This window comes from Manis javanica, chromosome 5 (assembly GCF_040802235.1).
Source record: "Manis javanica isolate MJ-LG chromosome 5, MJ_LKY, whole genome shotgun sequence".
In the NCBI taxonomy this organism is placed as follows: domain Eukaryota; kingdom Metazoa; phylum Chordata; class Mammalia; order Pholidota; family Manidae; genus Manis; species Manis javanica.
Window position 1 is genome coordinate 112,903,594 of NC_133160.1, and position 25,322 is coordinate 112,928,915.

Here is a 25,322-nt window from a genome sequence, read left to right on the forward strand (position 1 = left end):
ACTTTTTATGTGAAAATTCTGGCTACATGAACCCTCACTGTGTAAAACCCCACCAAGCTTAAGGGAGCCTAAGAGAGCCTTCTGTCATCGTTACCCTCCAAGCCTGTCTCCATGCCAGGAAAATACTATGCTTGGAGTCCCAGATGCTGAGATACTAGTGAAAGCTAACGGTCAGCTTTTGCATGAAGTTAAAGTTTCCCCTGAATAACTTCAACTGTAGAACTTGGAATGTGTTGGACTGCCTGCCTTCAGGGCCCAGCAGCCTTGCCTTCAGCTATACCCCAGTGAAGCTAACTTTTCTGCACCAGGAACGCATGGTACTAGGGAAAAAAGGCACTTTCTCGACTCTCTTCAGCTAACTCTTTGTAGAATGGCTGGCAGGCAGCTCTAAGGGAAATATTAATGAATAACAGTTTCATGACAGTATTCTCTTTAATGCCTGGGGGAATCCTCCTCACCTTACACTTGGGCATAGAAAGTAAACAGAAAGCTATCTTACCAGGTATTTGAGTGGGTTCATGGTTCTCTATACCTAAAGACAGAAATGAATATTGGTTAGTATTAACTCAATTATCATGCATTGTTAATGCTCCCTTTTGCTCATTCAATGGCACTTCATTCTCTAACTGGACAAAGCCCAAACTCTGTAGCCTAGACTTCAAGAATTTCCATGATCTGGCCCATATCTCTCCAACCTTATCTTAAGGTAGTCCTAGTATGTCGGTTTTTACATGAAACAGTAGTGGGTTAAGACTTTGCTTGGTTTAGTTCTACTTTTAGCTCTACGATTGGGCAGCCTTCTTAATCCCTCTGAGCTTCAATTCCTTATTTATGTAAAAAAAATACTTTGTAGATTTGTAGTAAGTGATGATTAAAGGAGGTACATATAAAAATGCTTAGTACATTATGTGGAAGGTAATAAGCACTCAATGGAAGGAGTCCCTCTGCTCCGATTTAACTCATTCTTCAACTGCTGCATGCCAGGTAATGTGCTTAGTCCTAGGAGTCCTCACGTCTCTTCGTAATCTTGTAGCTAGTTTCAAAGAGTAAGTAAAAATATCACTCACTGGGTAAGACAGTGAACTCCTGGCTTTTCACTCCTAAAGGTGAGAATAGAAACTATGAAATTATGCAATAGGAATTATGAAAAATGCAACTGGCTTGAAAATTAATTTAACTTTATATTTACATGGCTATTTACAGTGGAAAACTCAAAAAGCTTTGGAAGATGGCAAGGAACAAGGTAAAAGGGGAGACAATCTGATCCACGGGAGCATGACTGACTTATGTAAAACAATGGCCTCTGATCCAGGATCCTCCTAAAAGCAAAACAGCTCTTGTTGATTTGGTTTTATTCAGTCCAAAGACAGACCAACATTTGTCATAACATATTTTCAAAAAACATTTCTTTGTAAAAATAAGATTATCTAAGTAATCCATTATAATTACAGATACTTTGGAAAAATACAGGAAATTATTAAAAATTGCTCATAATCCCAGATCTCAAAACTACTCATTCTTAACATTTTTGGCTTATTTCCTTTTAATCTCTTTGCTGTGTATGTGTGTCTGTGTGTGTGTATACATTTTTAAATTTTTTTTCCAGTTTTATTGAGATATAATTGACATACAGCACTGTATAAGTTTATAGTACGTAGCATACCGATTAGACTTACATATATTGTGAAAAGATGACCACAATTAGTTAACATCCTGGATCTCACATAGACACACACAAACAAGAAAAATGTTCTTTTCCTTGTTTTGAGAACTCTTAGGATCTACTCTATTAACAACTTTTAAATACAGTCTTAGGGCAGTGTAAGAATCATCACCAAGCTGCACATTACATCCAGTACCTACTTATCTTGTAACTAGAAGTTTGAACCTTTTGATATTTTATAATAAAGTTGGTATTTTACTCTACATGTTGTTTAGATCCTATTTGCCATTGTATTTTAAGTACTTTCTCATATCTTTAAATACAAAAACAGGACTTTTAAGTTGTTTAGTGTTTCATAATATGGATATAATTTAACTTCTTTAACAATACCCAACTATTGGACACTAAGGTTACTTACAAATTTTAGCTACCATAATACTGTGTAAACATTTTTGTACACAAATCTTTATGTTTATGTCCTTAGGACAAATAACCAAGTGTTTTTACTGGGTTAAAAGGTATGGACACTTTTAAGGCTGGTAATACATACTATCAAATTGTCCTCCAGAAAAGTTCCAGTTTATAATCTCCCCAGTAATTCATGAGAGTGTTCCTATTCCAGCACCCTCAAGGACATTTAAGTAATACCATTTTTTTAAAAAAAGACAAAAACAGAAACTTGGGAATAAGTTGGACTTTGAAATATATTTAATAATCAAATGGATATAGCTAATACCATCTGTTACTCAGATTGCTAGAAGCAGAAATAAATATACAAAATCATCACCTGAATTTGGAAAAAGATACTGCCATTGTTTAATGCCCCTCTCAACACTTTAGGTCCCAAGAGTTTGTGAAATAATTAGTTACACCTTCCTCTATCTATATAAACAGCCAGCATAATGCAGAAAATATGTTCTCTAGGACTGGTTCCCCATGTCATGTCTAACCACTCAGCAGGAGGACTTAAGAGTTGTCAGATAGGCTCAGAAAGCTGCTGTGTCATCCTTATAAAGAAGTATATCTGAAACTTAGGAGGCTCTGATACACCAACTAGTAAGCTAAGATGGGTTCTGCCTTCTCAGTTTCCTTTACCACGCCATGCCCGCCTGCTCCCACCCCTGAGGGCGCGGCCTTGCAAATGTAAGCCCCCAGAGTTTATGACAACACCTTACCAGGGTCTTCAAGCTTCTGATTTTTCTCACCTAAGTTACAATAAGAAACTTGTCAATTTTAATGACTGAACAAAATGATTGGGAGTTACTATTGTCATAGCAAAACTATTTTCAGGTACTATGGCCATAAAGAACAATTTGGTACATCCAATAAATGAATGCTACTAAATTTAAATGTCAACCAGAGTTTAAATGCACCTTGGCTAACTGGGCTGGAACGTTCTTCTGGCCCACCCTACTAAGAAAAACCATCACATCTAGCAATTCTCCTGGGGATCTCACTGAGCTAGAAAAATGTCTGTCTTGAAGAGTCAGCTGAGGTCCCTGTGAAGTGACCCATAAAATTTCTGACTGTAATGGGCCAATCAGAAGTGTTGTTAAGCAGCTCCTCAGGGTCATCAAATACTCCCATCAGGACTAGTAATATCTTCCAAACATCAAAAACTGCATACTTAAGGAAGGGCCAGGTACTCTTATCTCTTCAATAAAGAAAAACTTACTGTAGCTTCATGAGCCAAACACCTAATAAGGAAGTTAAATGCAAAGAAGTGATTTGGGCCACATCATCATAAATGGAAACTTGGGGAAAAAGCATCTACTCAGCATTACTCAGATATTTTAGTCAAATTGATGCCAAACATCAGCATATTTGAGATTTACAAATGACCAACTTCTGCTTTCATCTGGACGTTTGGTATCACACAGGCTAATCTCCTGACCAAACACAGAGGCTCTCAGACCTGTCAGGGGCAACTAGCTCTTCAAGTGCCACCAACCTGTTCCTAAGAATGTTCCCATATTATTCAGAACCCAGATAGCCAACCCTCTCATATGCAGGGAGGTAAATTTCCCCAGAATAGATTCCTCCCCACCCAATCCCCACTCCTTATATCTGCCACATTACTAATTCTCAGCTACAGAGTACTCCTTCTCTTCAGCTAAGAATTCAATTTGCTAAATAGGAAAGAGCTACAAAACATCCATCAAGGATTATTTTCTTAAATTATAACTCTTACCAGGGTTGTAGATATAGATGGGTTGAAAATATTCTGAAACACAAACATGTTTTTGTTACACAGTACTATATGCTCAGATGTGAATGTCAGGTTCAGCTTATTTTTAAATGCTTATTGATAATAAAGATTTGAGTTGGCTTACATTCAAGATAATAGAAAATATGGTAATATGAGAAATATAAGATTTCAGTCTCAAAAACAAATGGATGTGGATTTATTTTAATTGTATGAAGAAAAATTCATAGAAAAACTAGTCAGGAAGACAGCTAGAAACAGACCCTTATTTTCATACTTTTAAATAAGGATATCTTCAAAAAGATCCACTCAACGTATGCATCAGCCCAAGGCATTTTCTGGCAACTTTGGTTCAAATCTGCTGGGCTTGTGTGATTCTGCTGTTCCTGAATACACTAAGAGTTCCTGTTCACCTTCCCAAATCTTTCCTATGGTTTTCTAAGAAAGAATCGTTTTTTTGTCATATCCTCCTGTTCTTCTCTGAAGAAGCTGAGATAGACCAAATTACCTACCATTCCGTCCCTGCCAGTCTCCCCTCAGCCCCCTGAGCCATAGTCACTCTATTCCTTCATTAATCTCCAAAATGTTATTTCCTAAGGTATCAAAACACAGGCCACGAGTCTAACTCCATGCAGAAGGGTCATACAGGGGCGTGAACAGGCTGGAGCGAGAGATGCACGTCTCTGCCTGGGGCTGCAGTAACAAGCAAGTGGCAGCAGTGCTCTGCCTTGAGAGAATGCTGACTGACAGTGGGACCCTGGTGGGGGGCCTGGGCCCAGAGCTGTGAGAAATAATGCTGGTAAAACTCCCACTACAGAGAATACTTTAAAGCATATCTTACCTGTGTTCTCAACACAATGTGCAGTCTTTAGTCCTGAAACATAAAGACAGAAAGCTTTATTAGTCAGACACAATCTACCCTAGTAAAGATTTCAGATTGGCCTGTGGCTACTCAGTAACCTAATCGGCAAACTCCTCGCCTATCAGACCCATACTTTAGTGGGATTCAAACTGCAGAACAACTACATTTTTGTATTCATTGTACAAAGGAGGTATGACCTTAGGTAAGACAGCTAACATTTCTAGAACTTAATTTCCTCATCTGTGTCTTTTACTGGGAGACTGCTTCAAATGACCGACACAGGCCCATCCAAAGCTATACGTTATGACTGTTCTGTGATTAGTCTGTGTAAGTCAAGGGAAAATTTACCTGTCTGTTCAATTAATCCTCTATTCAGATACTAAATGTCCTTGAGCAAATCTCCTTTACTATGACAATTCCTATGCATTGGAGAAAGAATTCTAATCACATCTTTGGCATCCTTGACCATATAAACAAAGACCCTTCATATTCATGTAGAGAAACAGAGATGGGCTGCCCCAGAAAACTGTTCTAGATGTAAAGAAATCCACAACTTCTGGAGAACCAGGAACAGGGCACCTAACAGTAAGGCCCTAGACCCTCCTCCTGGTGATGCCCTAGAGTCATCAGTGCCACAGTGATTCCCCTGAGGCTTAATAAAAAGGGAGGTCTGCTAGCCAGCCCACAGCAAGTAAGGCAAAAACGGCAGCGAGAGGGTGTTTAGATTTGGGGCCAGCCTGAGCCAGGGAGGGCTTCTCAGAATGCCACCTGAAGGTCTAGTGTCCTATGATCTCTTCTTCATGTCCGGCTAACTCACTGGCCTAATCTGGATGTTCAACTACCTGAGGATGAACCACTCCATCTAAGATGGGGGCCTGGCTTCACTATGACAGATGTGCTCTTTTGTAAGGTGCTCTGTAATCTTGTTCTATTTGTGAACTTTGAACCAAGAATCCAGATAACTTGTTCCAGTTTCTACTAGTTCAGGAAATGGTAAAGATCTGTTAGACTCGGGGTGGTACCCTGAGGCTAACCTCAGGTGTTTGGCTGGGCTAGATATGTAAAAAACAGTTCTAGAAACTAATACACAATACTGCCTCAGCAGATGATGAGTGAGCGCAAGCCTCACCCGAAGGGCTTACATGAAGGTGAGGAGAGTTGGGATGAAAGACCTACAGTGTAATAGAGAGATTTAGCCTGGAGACCAGAAAGGGGGATTTTAAAAGCCTTTATCTTTTGTCTATAGCACAAATTAGAGCATGGTTCTTAAAGTGTAGTCTTACAATCACATACTTCAGAATCACCTGGGTATTTATTAAAATTGCAGATTCCAGGACCCTGCCAGGACTATTGATAGAGAATTTCTGGGGGCTCATGCCTGGTAATCTGCATTTTAAACAAAGACTCTAAGTGATCTTTATGCACAAAATTTTTGACCAACTCCCCAGAGGTAGAAGATACGTATTTTTTCTTTTTAATTTTAATTTTATTTTGTTATCATTAATCTACAATTACATGAAGAACACTATGTTTACTAGGCTCCCCCTTCAACAAGTCCCCCCCTCCCACACCATTAGAGTCACTGTCCATCAGCGTAGTAAGATGCTGTAGAATCACTATTTGTCTTCACTGTGTTGCACAGCCCTCCCCAAGCTACCCCCCCATGTTATACATGCTAATCATAATGCCCCCTTTCTGTTTCCCTGCCCTTATCCCTCCCTTCCCACCCATCCTCCCCAGTCACTTTCCCTTTGGTAACTGTTAGTCCATTCTTGGGTTCTGTGATTCTGCTGCTGTTTTGTTCCTTCAGTTTTTCTTTGTTCTTATACTCCACAGATGACTGACATCATTTGATACTTGTCTTTCTCTGCCTGGCTTATTTAACTGAGCATAATACCCTCTAGCTCCATCCATGTTGTTGCAAATGGTAGGATTTGTTTCCTTCTTATGGCTGAATAATATTCCATTGTGTATATGTACCACATTGTCTTTATCCATTCATCTACTGATGGACACTTAGGTTGCCTCCATTTCTTGGCTACTGCATATAGTGCTGCAATAAACATAGGGGTGCATCTGTCTTTTTCAAACAGGGCTGCTGCATTCTTAGGGTAAATTCCTAGAAGTGGAATTCCTGGGTCAAATGGTATGTCTATTTTGAGCTTTTTGAGGAAACTCCATACTGCTTTCCACAATGGCTGAACTAATTTACATTCCCACAAGCAGTGCAAGAGGGTTCCCCTTTCTCCACAACCGCGCCAACATGTGTTGTTGTTTGTCTTTTGGATGGTGACAATCCTTACTGGTGTGAGGTGATATCCCATTGTGGTTTTAATTTGCATTTCTATGATGACAATTGATGTGGAGCATCTTTTCATATGTCTGTTGGCCATATGAATTTCTTCTTTGGAGAACTGTCTGTTCAGCTCCTCTGCCCATTTTTTAATTGGATTATTTGCTTTTTGTTTGTTGAGGTGCATGAGCTCTTTATATATTTTGGAAGTCAACCCTTTATCGGATCTGTCGTTTATGAATATATTCTTCCATACTGTAGGGTATCTTTTTGTTCTATTGATAGTGTCCTATGCTGTACAGAAGCTTTTCAGCTTGATATAGTCCCACTTGTTCATTTTTGCTTTTGTTTCCCTTGCCCGGGGAGATATGTTCATGAAGAAGTCGCTCATGTTTATGTCCAAGAGATTTTTGTCTATGTTTTTTTCTAGGAGTTTTATGGTTTCATGACTTACATTCAGGTCATTGATCCATTTTGAATTTACTTTTGTGTATGGGGTTAGACAGTGATCCAGTTTCATTTTCTTACATGTAGCTGTCCAGTTTTGCCAGCACCATCTGTTGAAGAGACTGTCATTTCCCCATTGTATGTCCATGGCTACTTTATCATATACTAATTGACCATATATGTTTGGGTTAATGTCTGGAGTCTCTATTCTGTTCCACTGGTCTGTGGCTCTGTTCTTGTGCCAGTACCAAATTGTCTTGATTACTGTGGCTTTGTAGTAGAGCTTGAAGTTGAGGAGCAAGATACCCCCCACTTTATTCTTCCTTCTCAGGATTGCTTTGGCTATTCGGGGTCTTTGGTGGTTCCATATGAATTTTTGAACTATTTGTTCCAGTTCGTTGAAGAATGTTGTTGGTAATTTGATAGGGATTGCATCAAATCTGTATATTGCTTTGGGCAGGATGGCCATTTTGAGAAATATTAATTCTTCCTAGCTAAGAGCATGGGATGAGTTTCCATTTGTTGGTGTCCTCTTTAATTTCTCTTAAGAGTGTCTTGTAGGTTTCAGGGTATAGGTCTTTCACTTCCTTGGTTAGGTTTATTCCTAGGTATTTTATTCTTTTTGATGCAATTGTGAATGGAATTGTTTACCTGATTTCTCTTTCTATTAGTTCATTGTTAGTGTATAGGAAAGCCACATATTTCTGTGTGTTAATTTTGTATCCTGCAACTTTGCTGTATGCCAATATCAGTTCTAGTAGTTTTGGGGTGGAGTCTTTAGGGTTTTGTATGTACAATATCTTGTCATCTGCAAATTGTGACAGTTTAACTTCTTTTTTTACCAATTTGGATTGCTTATATTTCTTTGTTTTGTCTAATTGCCCTGGCTAGGACCTCCAGTACTATGTTGAATAACAGTGGGGAGAGTGGGCATCCCTGTCTTGTTCCTGATCTCAGAGGAAAAGCTTTCAGCTTCTCACTGTTCAGTATGATGTTGGCTGTGGGCTTATCATATATGGCCTTTATTATGTTGAGGTACTTGCCCTCTATACCCATTTTTGCTGAGAGTTTTTATCATGAATGGATGTTGAATTTTGTTGAATGCTTTTTCAGCACCTATGGAGATGATCATGTGGTTTTTGTCCTTTTTGTTGATGTGGTAGATGATGTTGATGGATTTTCAAATGTGGTACCATCCTTGCATTCCTGGGATGAATCCCACTTGGTCATGGTGTATGATTCTTTTGATGTATTTTTGAATTTGGTTTACTAATTTTTTGTTGAGTATTTTTGCATCTACATTCATCAGGGAATTAGTCTGTAATTTTCTTTTTTGGTGGGGTTTTTGCCTGGTTTTGGTATTAGGGTAATGTTGGCTTCATAGAATGAGTTTGGGAGTATTCCCTCCTCTTCTATTTTTTGGAGAACTTTAAGGAGAATGGGTATTATGTCTTCTCTGTATGTCTGATAAAATTGTGAGGTAAATCCATCTGGCCCAGGGGTTTTGTTCCTGGGTAGTTTTTTGATTACCACTTCAATTTCTTTGCTGGTAATTGGTTTGTTTAGATTTTGTGTTTCTTCCTTGGTCAGTCTTGGAAGGTTGTATTTTTCTAAGAAGTTGTCCATTTCTTCTAGGTTTTCCAGTTTGTTAACATATAGGTTTTCATAGTATTCTCTAATAATTCTTTGTATTTCTATGGGGTCCATCGTGATTTTTCCTTTCTCATTTCTGATTCTGTCGATGTGAGTTGATTCTCTTTTTCTCTTAATAAGTCTGGCTAGAGGCTTATCTATTTTGTTTATTTTCTCAAAGAACCAGCTCTTGGTTTCATTGATTTTTTTCTATTTTATTCTTCTCCATTTTATTTATTTATTCTCTGATCTTTATTATGTCCCTCCTTCTGCTGACTTTAGGCCTCATTTGTTCTTCTTTTTCCAATTTCGATAATTGTGACATTAGACTATTCATTTGGGATTGTTCTTCCTCCTTTAAATATGCCTGGATTGCTATATAGTTTCCTCTTAAGACTGCTTTTGCTGCGTCCCACAGAAGTTGGGGCTTTGTGTTGTGTCATTTGTTTCCATATATTGCTTGATCTCTATTTTGATTTGGTCATTGATTCATTGATTATTTAGGAGCATGTTGTTAAGCCTCCATGTGTTTGTGAGCCTTTTTGCTTTCTTTGTACAATTTAGTTCTAGTTTTAGTCCTTTGTGGTCTAAAAAGTTGGTTGGTAGAATTTCAATCTTTTGGAATTTACTGAGGTCTTTTTGTGGTCTAGTATGTGGTCTATTCTGCAGAATATTCCATGTGCACTTGAGAAGAATGTGTATCCTGTTGCTTTTGGATGTAGAGTTCTATAGATGTCTATTAGGTCCATCTGTTCTAGTGTGTTGTTCGGTGCCTTTGTGTCCTTACTTATTTTCTGTCTGGTGGATCTATCCTTTGGAGTGAGTGATTTGTTGAAGTCTCCTAAAATGAATGCATTGCATTCTATTTCCTCCTTTAATTCTGTTCGTATTTGTTTCACATATGCTGGTGCTCCTGTGTTGGGTGCACATATATTTATAATAGTTATATCCTCTTGTTGGACTGAGCCCTTTATCATTATGTAATGTCCTTCTTTATCTCTTGTTACTTTCTTTGTTTTGAAGTCTATTTTGGCTGATACTAGTACCGTAACACCTGCTTTTTTCTCCCTGTTGTTTGCATTGATTATCTTTTTCTATCCCTTGACTTTTAGTTTGTGCATGTCTTTGGGTTTGAGATGGGTCTCTTGTAAGCAGCATATAGATGGGTCTTGCTTTTTTATACATTTTCTTAGTCTGTGTCTTTCGATTGGTGCATTCAGTCCATTTATATTTAGGGTGATTATTGAAAGATAGGTACTTATTGCCGTTGCATGCTTTAGATTCGTGGTTGCCAAAGGTTCAAGGTTAGCTTCTTTCATATCTTACTGCCTAACTTAACTCGCTTATTGAGCTATTATAGACACTGTCTGGTGATTATTTCTCTCCCTTCTTATTCCTCATCCTCCATTCTTTATATGTTGGGTGTTTTATTCTGTGCTCTTTTGTGTTTCCTTTAACTGCTTTTGTGGGTATTTGATTTTATTTTTTGCCTTTAATTAGTATTTGGTTGGTCTGCTTTCTTTGCTGTGATTTTATTTTCTCTGGTGACATCTGTTTAGCCTTAGAAGTGCTTCCATCTAGAGCATTCTTTCTAAAATACCCTGTAGAGGTGGTTTGTGGGAGGCAAATACCCTCAACTTTTGCTTGTTTGGGAATTGTTTAATCCCTCCTTCATATTTAAATAATAATCGTGCTGGATACAGTATTGTTGGTTCAAGGCCCTTCTGTTTCATTGCATTAAATATATCATGCCATTCTCTTCTGGCCTATAAGGTTTCTTTTGAGAAGTCTGATGATAGCCTGATGGGTTTTCCTTTGTTGGTGACCATTTTCCTCTCTCTAGCTGCCTTTAAAACTCTGTCCTTGTCCTTGATCTTTGCCATTTTAATTATTATGTGTCTTGGTGTTGTCCTCCTTGGGTCCCTTCTGTTGGGAGTTCTGTATACTTCAGTGTTCTGAACAATTATTTCCTTCCCCAGTTTGGGGAAGTTTTCAGCAATTATTTTTTCAAATACACTTTCTATCCCTTTTTCTCTCTCTTCTTCTTCTGGTACCCCTATAATGCAGATATTGTTCCTTTTGGATTGGTCACACAGTTCTCTTAATATTGTTTCATTCCTGGAGATCCTTTTATCTCTCTCTGCTTCAGCTTCTATGTGTTCCTGTTCTCTGGTTTCTATTCCATCAATGGCGTCTTGCATCTTATCCATTCTGCTTATAAATCCTTCCAGAGATTGTTTCATTTCTGTAATCTCCTTCCAGACTTCATCCCTTAGTTCTTCCATATTTCTCTGAAGATCCATCAGCGTGGTTAGGACCTTTATTTTGAATTCTTTTGTAGGGAGATTGGTTAGGTCTATCTCCCCAGATTCCTTCTCAGGAGAGGATGTCTGGGTTAGTCTGGTTTGTATCAAATTCTCTGCCTTCTCATGGCGAAAGAGGTGGTTGTGCGGAGCTGGCACATGTGTTGGCTGAGGGAATGTCCCTTCTTGCTAGTTTGTGGCCTTCCTCTCCTGGAAGTACGGCGACCCCTAGTGGCTTGTGCTGGGCAGCTGTGCACAGACAGGGTTTCTAAATCTTGCCTGGCTGCTGTGAAAGAATCTCTGCCCTGCTGCTGTGGGCATGGCCAGCCTCAGGCTGCTGCTCCACTATGGTGGAGCGGCATCCGAGGGGAAACGGGTAGGAGGCTATTTATCTCTGTGAGGGGCCTCGGAGCCGCACTGCCACCCAGGGGGTTAGGGCACCTGGAGTTCCCCAGGATTCCCAGCTGCTAGGCTAAGTGTCCCGGGACGTTTCCGTCCAGCTGTGGGGTCTCTGTCCCTTTAAGTCTTTCAAAAAGCACTCTCTTTTCTTTGTCCCAGGGGCACCGGCTGTGGGGACCTACTCGCAGATTTTACTTTCCCATTTCCCTAGTATCCAGCAGCCCACACAGTGTGTCTGCGCTCTGGTGTGGATGGCTAGGGCTGGGTGTTTACCAGTCCTGCGCTCCCTCTCCGTCCCTGCCCCAACTCTTCTCTTCCCACTGGGAGCTGGGGTGAGGGGTGCTCGGGCCCTGCCAGGCTGGAGCTTGTATCTTACCCCCTTTGTGAGGTGCTGGGTCCTCGCAGGTGTAGATGTAGCCTGGCTGTTGTCCTGTATCTTCTGGTCTCTCTTTTAGGGATAGTTGTTTTTGTTGTATTTTCAAAAATATATATGGTTTTGGGAGGAGATTTCTGCTGCTCTACTCATGCCGCCATCTTGGCTCCCTCTGAGGTATCTTTTTTAATGTTAACATCAATCCATTTATTCAAGACTGCATTTCTCCACCCTATTTGACTCTGGATTTAATTTTTCATTAGCTTTTCAGCAGGAAAGTATCAAAACTATTTTGAGTCACTAAAGAAGTAGCACAATTAGACATGGATAGGATACTGATCTGGAAATAATGGCAGAAGGTGCACATATATATGGAATGAGAAAAGAGAATGTACCTGCAGGTTCAGCAGGTGTAAAAAGACATGAGATTACTATGACTAACTTTACTCCTGTAAATTTGAAATGTAAGACAAATGCCTAGAAAAATATAACTTATCAAAAATAACAAGAATAAACAGAAAACTCAAGTGGTATTTTAACTGAGTAATTAAAATTTTCTCCACAAAGAAAATTTCAGGACAACTCGTTTTTTCCAGAGTACTGAAGAAAGGGAGCTGCATGGAAAACTCTAGAGATCTTCAAAGGGTTTCCCTCAAGAATTCAGCAAAGTACTGATCAGCTTCTATGTGTTAGGAAGCTAGCTACCCAAGGCCCCGGACAAAGTGCACAGGATCAAGACGAGGGCCTCTTCCCATCAGTTACACTGGAAAACCTTGTGAAAACGGTCACTTTAGCAGGGAACTCTCCAGAAGGAAGCCCAAGAAGCAGTTTAGCCAAAAGTAAATAAAGCCCTCCCAGGATTTCCCTTTCTCCTTCAGGTCCCAAGAAACTACAGACAGCTTTGACCAAACTCCTGGTTGACTGGGATTCCTGGCAAGAACAGTCCAGCAGTATTTGCGGCCTCTGGGCATTTGAACGCAAGGACATCCCGGCTCTGCGGGGAGGATGCTGCTAGTCCATGTTGGGCCTGTCTTACTGAAAGTAAGTCATGACTCTCCCACCCAGTACCTTATCATATAATGGGTTCTCACCAAACTAAATTACCATGAGGCAGGATAAATCCCCAGAAGTTCTGTTGTCACATGGAAATTTACCTCCAATTAAGGGCCAAAGCTGGCTCCAAAGGCCTTATTATCCACTTGCACGAACAAGTGGCTGTCCATCGAATAGATCTGCAGTTTCCACAGAGTGCAGAGGCGTCCCTGAATGCTGTTGCAAATTCACAGGGGCACTAAGGGGTGTTTAAAAATTTCAGGACAAACACAGCCACACCCACTATCTCCCAGACAGCACATGACCGACTACAAGGAGCCTGAGGCGGAATGCAGTTTCAAGTTGTACCACAGTACATTCTGTTTGATGAGACTATATATTTGCAAAGCTGTGTTTTCAGCAATTGTTGCCATAAAACCAAAAATGTGAAAATCAATGTGAATCAGGAAATGAGGTAGTGTCTAATTCATTCCAAGGTTTGAGAAGCTGTGCAATGTCCAATAGGCACAAACATCCCATTAGCAAGTTATTGTGGTTAAGAATGAAATAATAGTACTTAAAAATGTATGTGTATTACTTTTTTTAAAAGCTACTAAGATGTTAGGACATAAACATTTATTGAGTTGTTTGACTTTACTTAAAAAATGGAACTTTTAGGCATTTGTTTTAGTTTAGGGACACTGGAAAAAGTGATGACAACACTAAGGACACCATGAACCAAGAAAGCCGAGAACCCTTGCATTAGACACCCAAAAGCCTTTCCTACTACTTTACCCATCCACTAACTCGATGGGGGGTTTTATTTACAAGACTTCATCTGAAAGAGAGTACAATTCTTGAATAAAACAGCCTGCCCCAGGTTGGCCAACCGAATAGAATGCTGCATCCATCCACTGTAACAGTGTTATAACCTGTTGATTGCTGCGCGTGAGAAGCCGAACTTCCACTGTGATCCTGGCAGGGAGCACACCTCCTTGGTACTGACTGAAATACACCTTTACTACACTGATGTGCACACACTAATGCCCCAGTTGTGTGTTCAGCCCACTGAGACACCTAGAACTGGATTACTAAAGATAAGCCCATATATGGTCCCTCTCCTTGGAAAGAATACAGTCAATACAACTCATGCATTCAGTCTTTATGTCACACACACATGTGCTCATGTGAAGCAACTGCATCTAAAGAAAAGTATCTGGAGACTGACAAAACAAAACAAACTTGTGGCCATGGTCTCTACTGTAGCTTCTGGCTCTATAAGCAAATCTACCACAGTAAGGAATTTAATAGGACTTCAAATGAAAAATTCTACCAGCCTCCCTGATGAAGATTTCTGTAGGGCTGACTGACCCGGCTGTCTTCAGCTGTTTATAAATTGCACACAACTGTACTAACTTCTGCCCTGGCTGAGCTGCCAAACACCAAGGAATTTGGGGTTGGAGGATAAGGGGAATGGGAGGAAGGGTATATTCCTCTCCTTTGTGTGTGTTTGCTGGTTCTGACTTCAGTGGATGCATGGACATTCATGTAATACCTGTTTTAACTTAAGTATATGAATATGTATTTCATATCACCTTGGTGAACAGACAGTTCACATCAGTCACATCAAAAGCAGCAATAATGAATCACTGGATGCTGACTTTGCTTCCAGTGGTTCTGTGGCTCTTCTCCTCTGCGCACAGACATCACCATGGAATTCATCATCATCGTGGAAAAAGGAGAGCCAGTGTAGATCATTCCCAAGAGGAGGTGACAGACTATAATGGGTGGGATTACGGTAGGCAGCTTCTGACATGGCTCCCTGGATCCCACCTCCAGATGTGATCATCTCCTCTTGAGTGTGGATTTAACCTAGTGATTTGCTTCTAGCAAACAAATACAGCAGAAGTGATGAGATGTTCAGTTCTGTGATTAGGCTGCAAAGGACTGACTTGCTGGCATGCTCCCTTGTGCCTTTTGATAAAGCAAGCTGCCATGCTGTGGGACAGTCTATGGCAAGACCTACTGTGGCTAGAAACAAGGGAGGCCTCCCGCCAGCAACCCACAAGGAGCTGCATCCTGCCAACAGCCATGATAGTGAGCCAGGAAGCAGATCTTTTCCTGCCAAGTCTTAGATGGCTGCAGCTTTGTAAGAGACCCAGCATCAGGAGACCCAGCTACACCACACCCAGATTCCTGACCCACAGCAACTGTGAGATAATAAACGTTATTTTAAGTTACTATATTCTGGAGTAATTTGTTATGCTGTGGTGGATAACTAATACAGGTGTGAGGGTCAGTTTTATGTGTCAGCTTATCCAGGATACAGGCCCCAATGATTCAAACTAAATACTGATCTAGCTGTTGCCTTGAAGGTATTTTGTAGGTGTGATTAAAGTCTATAATCAGCGAACTTTAATTAAGGGAGATTATATAAAATAATCTAGTTGGACTGACTGAATCAGTTGAAAGGCCATAAGAGAAGAATTGGGGCTTTCCAGAGGAAGAAATTCTGCCTGTGGACAGTAGCTTCAGCTCATGGCCATGACCTGCAGCCTGCCTTTCCTGCTCTACAGATTCCAGACTTGCCTTGCCAGCCACAATTGTGTAAGCCAATGCCTTGCCATTAGTGACTTAATATGTATTTCCTGCTGATTCTATTTCTCTGGCTGAACACTGACTGATACAATAGGGATGAACGAGTCTGGTGGGTGAAAGTTTGGAATGAGTTGGTGGTAAAGTGTTCTCCCTTTTCCTACAAATATGGATGAACAGTCTGAACAGCCTTCTGAATTGTTCTAGGCATTGACTCATAATGTGAATTTCTCATGGTGATGGATATGTCACTTCCTATCTGGCCTATGTACATATAGTATCTTACCAGTGCCCCACAGTCCCAGACAATTCCAACAGCACAGGAACTTAGCTCCTGTCAGGGAAGGCTAAAAAAGAGTGTCAATCAGAACCAGTGGAGATACTTATATTTAATGAGCCCTCAAGGTCTAGGGATAGATTTATCTTAAAAAAATATAGATAGTTTTGTAGGTTCATCTGCTTTCTCCCTTTTGATTAAGCTTAGCAGAAACCTGGTTCAACAGTTCTATGTAAGCTCAACAAAAAAGACTAATACCAGCCACTGGAGTTCAGGGGCTCCTCCTTTCTAACAAGGTCATTTTCCAGCCAGGGAACCTTGATATTCCCTGCCTCCATGACTCTATTAATTAATCTGTAGAGCATATTTACTTATACACTGCCTGGCCCCTCTCTACAGGAACACTGTCCAAAATGCCAGAAGATCAATGCCCAGCCAGCTCAGTGAAATAATGAGAGTTCAGGGGATGATGTCTGCTTTACTGTTTCTCTATTTACAAGTTTTCTTCCAATAAACCTTCTATCATATCTGCACTATAAGGTTCAAGGAACCCCAAAGGTATGGCTTCCCATCAGGTATTTATAATTTATCTATGGTCTTCCCAATCCAGGTGCAGTTTTCCTATGGGGTCATTTTTAAAGATAAAGAATATAGCCTGATTACCAGCTGATATTCCACCTTTATCAAATTTCCTAGAAAAAGAGCACAGAAGAAGATGAGCCTGTGGTAATTTTCCCATGAGGAAGGAAAAAGGATTTTGTTACCATTTACTCACAGTTCATTTACATAATCTTGAATTAAATACCAAGACTAGTATCTTAGACCACCACAATTAAAGGATTGTATTTTCTAATGGGACATTGATCTTTCTCTACTTCCTAACCAACTGAACTATTTTTTTTTAGCTAACTAGTTTTTTTGTAAGGTCCCCAATTTTTTATCTTGGATATCATAAGCAAGTTTGAAACAGTAAAACAGGTCTGTGTTAGGATTAAATTTAGCACAGTATAATTTTTTTATCCCCTTTAGAAAAAGCCTTTTTTTCATCCAGAGTTATATTCAGTCACAATGCATCAAGGTTCTGATTATTTTGAGCTTTTAAAACCCCTGCTTACTATCCTTCACGGTGTTTCTAACAGCCTAGCTTTTAATGCTCACTGTAGGGAATTTTTGACCCTGAGTCCCCATTAGTCATCACGAGATGGCAGCAGAGGACATTGGTAAGACCCTGTAGTGGCACTGACTCAACACGAAGCGTGTGGCGTTGGTCAGAGCTTGCCAAACAAAGAGCACACGAGAGCCGACAGAGATTTCCCCTTGTGGCTGGTCTCCACGGTAACCTGCTGTAGAGCTTCTGCCTGACCTGAAAGAGGCCCACAGAGGTGTGCCCATTCCCTCCCCAACTTCCTCACCCTGGCTCCCAATGCCACGCCTCCATGCAGGTCTGAGTCCTGGCTCCTTCTCCATCAACCCAATGGCTCCACCCCTTTTGTTCATCATAATCACACTCACAAACATGGACTCTGTGGGCTCCCCTGCCCATTCTGTCCATCAGCCAGATACCAGTGATTGATTTGGCCTGGACTGCAGACTGGGTTTTGGTATAACCCAGAATTCAGTGTTTGGCTAAATGCATTAGGAGTGCCAAAAGTGGTATCACTGCCAGCCCAACTGCAACTGGGTTTCTGGCTGTTATGTGTGGGTAAAGCTGAATGGGTTTGCGGGAGTGGGTCTCCTGACCTGCTGTAGTGTTTGCTGATTTCCATGGTGTAACTCTCAACCATGGCCAATTTCAAGCTACTATACAAGGAAATTGAAAGATGCATGTCCATGATCAGCTCCCATGAGCTGGTATTAACCAGCTCCAAATGACTTGGTTTTTGGTCAAGTCCAACATATGGTTGCGAGGGGAATGTGCATTTTTCCCCTCAACACAAATTTACCACTCAGTCTTCATCTGCCCCCTCAAGGTGTTTAGTCTCACCCACTTGCACCTCTGGGCCAGGACTAGACTGAGGCAACTGAAGTGTCTAGAGCACAAAATATAAGGTGGCCCTCACTCTTAGGATTATGTAAGTGGAGATGGTGCAAGTGTACTTACTCTGAGAGTGAGGACTTCCTTCAATTCTGTGTCCCAGGCACCTCAAGGGCCATAAAGCCTCTGCCATGAAGTCATTAGTGGATCAGCCCCCACCCAGGCAAGATGCCTCATGAGCACTTCCCCACCTGTTCTTGTTTTGTCTTATTGTGCATTGACCGCAGTGAGTCAAGGTTGAAAAGTCTATCTCACTTTGCTGAAGCCCTACTGCAATACTTACTCTGCCTGACCAGCAGTCACGCATTTTGGGATCTAGAGCTAGACATTCACACTCATAAGACCCAAAAAGGCCATCCCCTTACCAGTTGCCTCAGTTTTGCTGAGAATGCAAGGCAGGGAATATAGCATACTGTTCAGCAACAGGGCAGCATCAGATAGATCCCTTCAATGCAAAGCTGTTCTCTAGCCCCCAGAATTACAACAAGGGTACAAAGAAACAAGAGGACACAGGGGGTGCAGGAACCATCCTAGCTTATGCCATCATCCTCATGCCACCATCTCTTATACTAGTCCATCTCTTACACCAGCCAGTCCAGAGCTCAGCAGGAAGAATATACCACATTTGGAATGTCCACGCTACAGCTTCCTCCCAAGTATTTATAGTTCATTCACAATCCTCCCAGCTCAGATGCACTTTACCATGCCAGGATTATGTTTACCATAGGCAGCGTTGCATGGTTACACAGTTGTCCTTCCACCTTTGATAGATTACATAGAAACAGTGCTAGAAGATCAACAGGAGGCCATTCTCATAGGAGGAAGGAGAAAGGGTTTTGTTAACTCTACTCACATAACTAAGGCACAACACTGTAAAATTTCAGAAAGCTGGGGATAAAGAAAACATCATAAAACCTTGCAGAGAAAAAAAACAGGCCTCATTCAAAGTTTTATTAACTAGAAAGGCTTCACCCTTTTCAGCAATGCTAGAAACCAGAAGACAATGGAGCAATATCTCCAAAATTCCAAGGAAAATAACTGCCAAAACAAATACAAATCTTTATAAACTATCATTCAAGCCTAAAGGTAGATTTTCAGACAAAGTCTTAGAAAATATGCCTCAATGTTCCTTTTCTCACAAAACATCTGACTACCCTTATCCCACCCCCCACCCCCACCCCCACTGCCAACAATGAAGTAATTCAAGTAAGAGGAGGAAATCCAAGATACAGGAGATTCCTCACAGGGAGGAAGGAAAAGAAAGCCTCAGAGGAGCGATTTCAGGACATTCCGCAGACCTAGAGAGCATAGCATAAAGCAGGTGATGGGGGAATCCAGGAGTACACCCAGAAAAAGAAATGTATCTGACATGTCTGAATGTATTAAAGGAGCTTTATGTTTCTATGGATTTGGGGCTGGAATACTGATGATATATAAAAACTAAGGAAACAAAAAAAAACATACTAGAACTAATAACCCTGGGATAGAAAAGGCACCAGTCTTTATTCCAGTGGGAGAGTGGGCAGGGGGAAATGTGCAAGCATTGAGGAGGAGAGTGGTGGTTATCAGGTACTTCTGGTTTCTGACCTAACAACTCTCTCTAGTTCCCTTCTCCCTTGCCTCCATACACTATAGAGACTAGAAGAGCTAATCACCCCCTTTCCAAACTTTTCTTGTACTTATGACAAGTAGGTTCTAGCCAATGATACGTAAATCACAAGTCTAATATGAGTTTTGGGAAAGCTTTTAGTTTCCTGATTAAATAGGCAGATTTAGCAGCCTTTCCCTTCCCCTTCTTTTGTCTTGAATGCAGACTGATTGCTTACAGCTGCAACAGTCACCCTGCAGACGTGCATCAGCAAAACACACACTAAGACTGGTGGGACAGAAAGACAGAAAGAGCCTGAGTTACTGATGGTGTGGTGGAGCCACTGTACCAATTTGGGACAGCCTACACTTAAAGTCCATCAAGAGCTATCAGGCAGGTTTCCCATTACAGCTGAACGCAATAAAGAATTCCTAACGCAGGGTACATGAGAGCTAAATATTCATTCTCTATAAAGAGAAGTCAATAGATGATATCTAAAAATTTAAAAACCAAGGACATGTTATTTACTTAGAAACTCAACAGTAAGTACCTGAAAAAAAAAATACAATGGATGCCACTGAGGAGTGGGAATTGGGCATGGGAAGGGGTGGGGCAGGGAGTGCTATTTTTCATTGTAAGCCTTGGAATAGGGTTTGTTACGGAGGCCCTCTTTGCATTACTTAGTGGTGTCTTTGGCCTCTACCACTGGATGCTAGTAGCGACTAGGGATAGTTGTGACAACTGAAAATGTTTTTAGCTGCTGCCAAATGACCCTATAGGGCAAAATTGCCCCTGGTTGAAAATCATTGTCTTCTAGAGAGGTTTTTTTTTTTAAAAAAAAAACAATACTATTTACAATACAATCGTTCCAATACTATTGTAAATGTATTATTTAATAAAATTAAATTATGGAAGAAGAAAGTAACAGTATGAAAGGAGCTGGACTGGAGATCTCCAATGTCATTTCTCATCTCAAACACCTCTGAGGTTCTTCCCTGACCGCTCCCTGGGCCTCATAATCCCACTCCTCCCCTCCAGATAAGCACAGACGGCACAGAGACACTTACCACCTAGAAATGCACAGTCGTAATGACTGCAGGTCTTGTTCGTGCTCTGAAGGATAAGATTGTTGCCAGTCCCACCCTGTGACACATGAAAAACCTCATTTAGAGGTATTAAAACAATTCTTTCACTTTCTTTATCAAAAAAGTTCTCAATGGCAACTGCAAAGCACGTGTGGATAGTTAACAGAATGTCTTGGTTGCTGGCAGCTTGAGGCTGGACTGCATATGCCAGGGCGAAGTGGCCAAATCGGGCTTGGGCTGGCTCTCCAGAGGGAAATGAAGCACCCTGGCTCAGGCTGTATACCACACTCTTGTGACTGTCCTCACAAGGTCTTCTCAGCAGCTGCAGGGCTGTGCTCAAGTAGAAATGAAGAGCTTTGAACTGGAAACCATAGATATAATCCTTTCGAGACTGGCCGGCCACCTTCACTGCTTCACTGAACATATGGTAGAAGGGAGTTTGCGCTTGGGCTTCAGAAATGTATGCCATCAGGGCTATTCCATGGTTATCCTTAAAATTTACAGGGACAGAGAGCTGCATCTTCTGGGCTTCCCATTTGGCTTTTGCATTTTCCCACACATCCTTCAAGAGCTGATGGCTTGCTTTTTCCTCCTTGAGCAGTTGGGGAACATACTTGATTTCCATCTTGTCAATGCATTTCAGGTATTCATCATCAAATGCATCATCTGCCATGTCTAATATTTCAGCCTTCACCTTCAAAGGAAAATGAAATTAATGCTTTGAAATAAGACACTTGGCGTATATCATTTTCTCACACATTACTGCCTCCACACCCCTTGTGCCTGCCAAGAATCTCTCCCTTGCTTGCAACCAACTCTGGATGTTGGAAGCATAGTCCATTGCTACTGATAACTTTTCTCAGCTGTGACCTATTTGTATGAAAGACTAAATCTTAGTTGGTGAGAAGTATGGGTAAGAAGTATGATTATGCCTGTAACTCATTCACCAGAAACTGTGGTGCGGAGGAAAGAATAATGAACGTGAAATTGAAGAAACGGGTAGTGGTCCTGGCATTGAACAATATTCTTAGCTAGATTTCCTCAACCCCTCAACTGTTGGATTAATTTGAAGTATCATGTGTGAAATACTTTACCTGACAAACACACAATGGCAAGTATCACCCCTTTTTCTTTGAGGATGCCTCCCCCCTGGTCCATGTGACTTAGGTAGGACTGACTCTGTACCTTCAGCCCCCATGATAAGCAATGATGCAGGCTTAAAAAACAGGGGACTCCCTGAAAAAAAAAAAAAGAAAAGAAAAGGCCATTTCTTCCTCTACAACCATAGCTTTAAGGATTATACTGGTTTGGGACAGCCAGTAGTTATTATTCTTTTAGTCCCATGGAGAATCCTGTCTGCAAATAAAGCCAACAAAGAGAACCTGGCAGAGCTAAGTGGAGGAGGAGCTGAGGCCCTGATAACATTGCTTAAGGCCCTGGGGCTGGCTGTACCTGTAAACTGTAGCTTATCTCAATAATATTATTATATCAGTAAATTCCCTATTTACTTGAGCTAGTTTGAATTGTGCTTCTATCATTTACAACTGAAAAAAGCCTAAAGCATCTTTAAATGATACACAGAACATAAGCAGCAAGATGGAATAAAGTAATCAACAGCTGGGAGGCCAACAGAGCTGGGTTCAAATTCCATCTGTTATTAAGTAGATGTTAATTACTAATAAGGTATGGAGAAGTTAGTTGTTCTGAGTTTCAATGTTTTCATCTAAAAATGAGAATGAAGTGAAGATATAATATCTTAATTGTGAGGATTAATAAATATATGTTGTGAGGATTAATAAATATATGCAGAGCCCTGGACAGCTACATGTAAGAGAATGGAACTGGATTACTGTCAAACTCCATACACAAAAGTAAACTCGAAATGGATCAAACAGCTGAATGTAAGTCATGAAACCATAAAACTCATAGAAGAAAACATAGGCAAACATATCTTGAATATAAACTTGAGCAACTTTTTCATGAACACATCTCCTCAGTCAAGGGAAACAAAAGCAAAAATGAACAGAGGGGACTACATCAAATTGAAAAGCTGTACAGCAAAGGACACCATCAGCAGAACAAAAAGGCATCCTACAGTATGGGAGAATATATTTGTAAATGATATATCTGACAAGGGGTTAATTTAACATCCAAAATATATAAAGAACTCACATACCTCAACAACTAAAAAACAAATAACTCAATTAAAAAGGAGCTGAACAGACAATTCTCCAAAGAAGAAATTCAGATGGCCAACAGGCACATGAAAAGATGCTTCACATCACTAATTATCAGGGAAATGCAAATTAAAACCACAATGAGATATCACCTCACACCAGTTAGGATGGTCAACATAGAAAAAACTAGGAACAACAAATGTTGGTGAGGATGTGGAGAATGGGGAACCCTTCTACACTGTTGGTGATAATGTAAACTAGTTCAACCATTGTGGAAAACAGTATGGAGGTTCCTCAAAAAACTAAAAATAGAAATACTGTTTGACCCAGGAATTCCACTCCTAGGAATTCACCCAAAGAAAACAAGATACCTGATTCATGAAGACATATGCACCCCTATGTTTTTCGCAGCAATATTTACAATAGCCAAGATATGGAAGCAACCTAAGTGTCCATCAGTAGATGAAAGGATAAAGACATATATACAGTGGGATATTATTCAGCCATAAGAAGAAAACAAATCGTACCATTTGCAACAACATGGATGGAGCTAGAGGGCATTATGCTCAGTAAAATAAGCCAGGGGGAGAAAGACAAATACCAAATGATTTCACTCATTTGTGGAGTATAACAATGAAGCAAAACTGAAGGAACAAAACAGCAGCAGACTCACAGACTCCAAGAAGGAATGAGCGGTTACCAAAGGGGAGGAGTGGGGGTGGGGGGTGGGGAGGGAGGGAGAAGGGTATTAAAGGGCATTATGAGTACACATAATGTAGGGGGGGTCACAGGGAAGGCAGTATAGCACAGAGAAGACATGTGGTGACTCTATAAAATCTTACTACACTGATGGACAGTGACTGCAATGGGGTGGGAGGGGGCCTTGATGATATGGGTGAATGTAGTAACCACAATGTTGCTAGTGTGAAATCTTCACAAGATGGTATATCAATGATATCTTAATTTTTTTAAATAAATAAATATATGCAGAGCCCTCAGCCCCATGCCTAGTACCTATCAAGTCTTCATCAAACTTGGTATTTCTATTATTTCATGATAGGAATATATGAATTTTACTCTAAGTTCCTAAAGGGAAAAATCTGTATCATATTTATCTTTTGAATTCAAAGGATCTAGCATAGACACTGGCAAAATAGTAAAATGAACTATTTGTAAAATGAAATAGTAAAATGGCCTTTTCTCTGATAATTACATAGCATTTTTTAAAGAATTTAATTTTGCCCTCATAACAACCCTGCACTCTGACCTATGGATCAGAAAATGCAATGAGCAAATCTGCCCAGGGACACCATTAAGGGTTTCTACAAACAAAGGGATAGCGCCTTCCATATCATTCTGTCTTTCCACTATTCTATACTTGCATGGTATCCACTGTCCTAGTAAGCTGCAACCTCAGTTGGAGACTTTATAGAGAGACTTAGCCAGGAGCTCTCAAACTTGAAGGCTCCATTTGAATGATTCTTCAAAAGTGTGTGTGCGTGTGAGTATGGGAGGGGTGGGGAGAGGGAGAGGAAGAGAGAGAACCAATGTAAGAAAGCAGGGTAAGTCTTGATTCCACTTACCACACCAGCTATGGCCTTCCCACCACTCTTCCTCTCCCAAGCTTCCTGAAAGAGATGCCTGTCCTTGCCTTCATCTCATTTCCACTCACATCTCAAGCCTCTTCAGTCTAGTTTCCAACCCCTTCATCCACTCAGGGAACATTTCTTCTTAGACTCCTTTGCAGATTCAACAACTTCTAGTTGGTCATCAAATGTTGGAGTTTCTCAAGGTTACTTATTTTCTAATTCTTCCCTCTACCCGTAGGTAATTAACACCTGCCCATAGTTTCAGTTATCATCTAAATACCTCTGACCTATCCTGTAAGTGCTAGATCTGTGTATTAACTGCCTAACTTAATAACTCCACTTGAATTGCTTAAAGAACCTTCAAATGTTAACAGTCTTAAGACCAAACTTATAATCACTGCCTACAAGGCCCAACAACCTGGTCCTTACATAAAACATCTATTCATTTATGAAGTTTTCCTAAATATCTCCTTCTCAATAATCCCCTGTGAGCACTCCATCACTAAGGCCTAACAAACTTCTCCAGAGAGTTTTCTGTTTACCATGCACTAGGTCTTTATACATCTTAACTCATTTAATCATGGCAACACTATGTGGTAGGTACTACTATTAGTCGAAGACACAGAGAGATTAGACTGAGTAACTTGCCCGAAATTGACATTTGAGCCCAGGCAATCTGGCTCCAGAGTCTGTACTCATAATCAAAATGTTCTCTTTCCAATGATGAAGATCTCTGATAATTACATAGCATTTTTTAAAGAATTTA

General features: G+C 40.6%; 1 protein-coding gene across 19 annotated transcripts in view; it reads right to left on the minus strand.

The window, feature by feature from the left end:
- Positions 1 to 25,322, minus strand: part of ART3 (ADP-ribosyltransferase 3 (inactive)) — a 130,383-nt gene that overhangs the window by 6,632 nt on the left and 98,429 nt on the right. For 7 of the 19 annotated variants that reach the window (XM_073237449.1, XM_073237450.1, XM_073237448.1 and 4 more), the window contains exons 3-8: positions 20,773 to 21,484; positions 4,711 to 4,743; positions 3,855 to 3,887; positions 2,839 to 2,868; positions 1,068 to 1,100; positions 500 to 532 (exon numbers count right to left, since the gene is read on the minus strand). In XM_073237449.1, coding sequence (XP_073093550.1) covers positions 500 to 532; positions 1,068 to 1,100; positions 2,839 to 2,868; positions 3,855 to 3,887; positions 4,711 to 4,743; positions 20,773 to 21,484 — 874 coding nt within the window. The remainder of the gene's footprint in view (positions 1 to 499; positions 533 to 1,067; positions 1,101 to 2,838; positions 2,869 to 3,854; positions 3,888 to 4,710; positions 4,744 to 20,772; positions 21,485 to 25,322) is intronic. The other 12 variants (XM_073237452.1, XM_073237454.1, XM_073237446.1 and 9 more) reach the window with 3 other exon arrangements.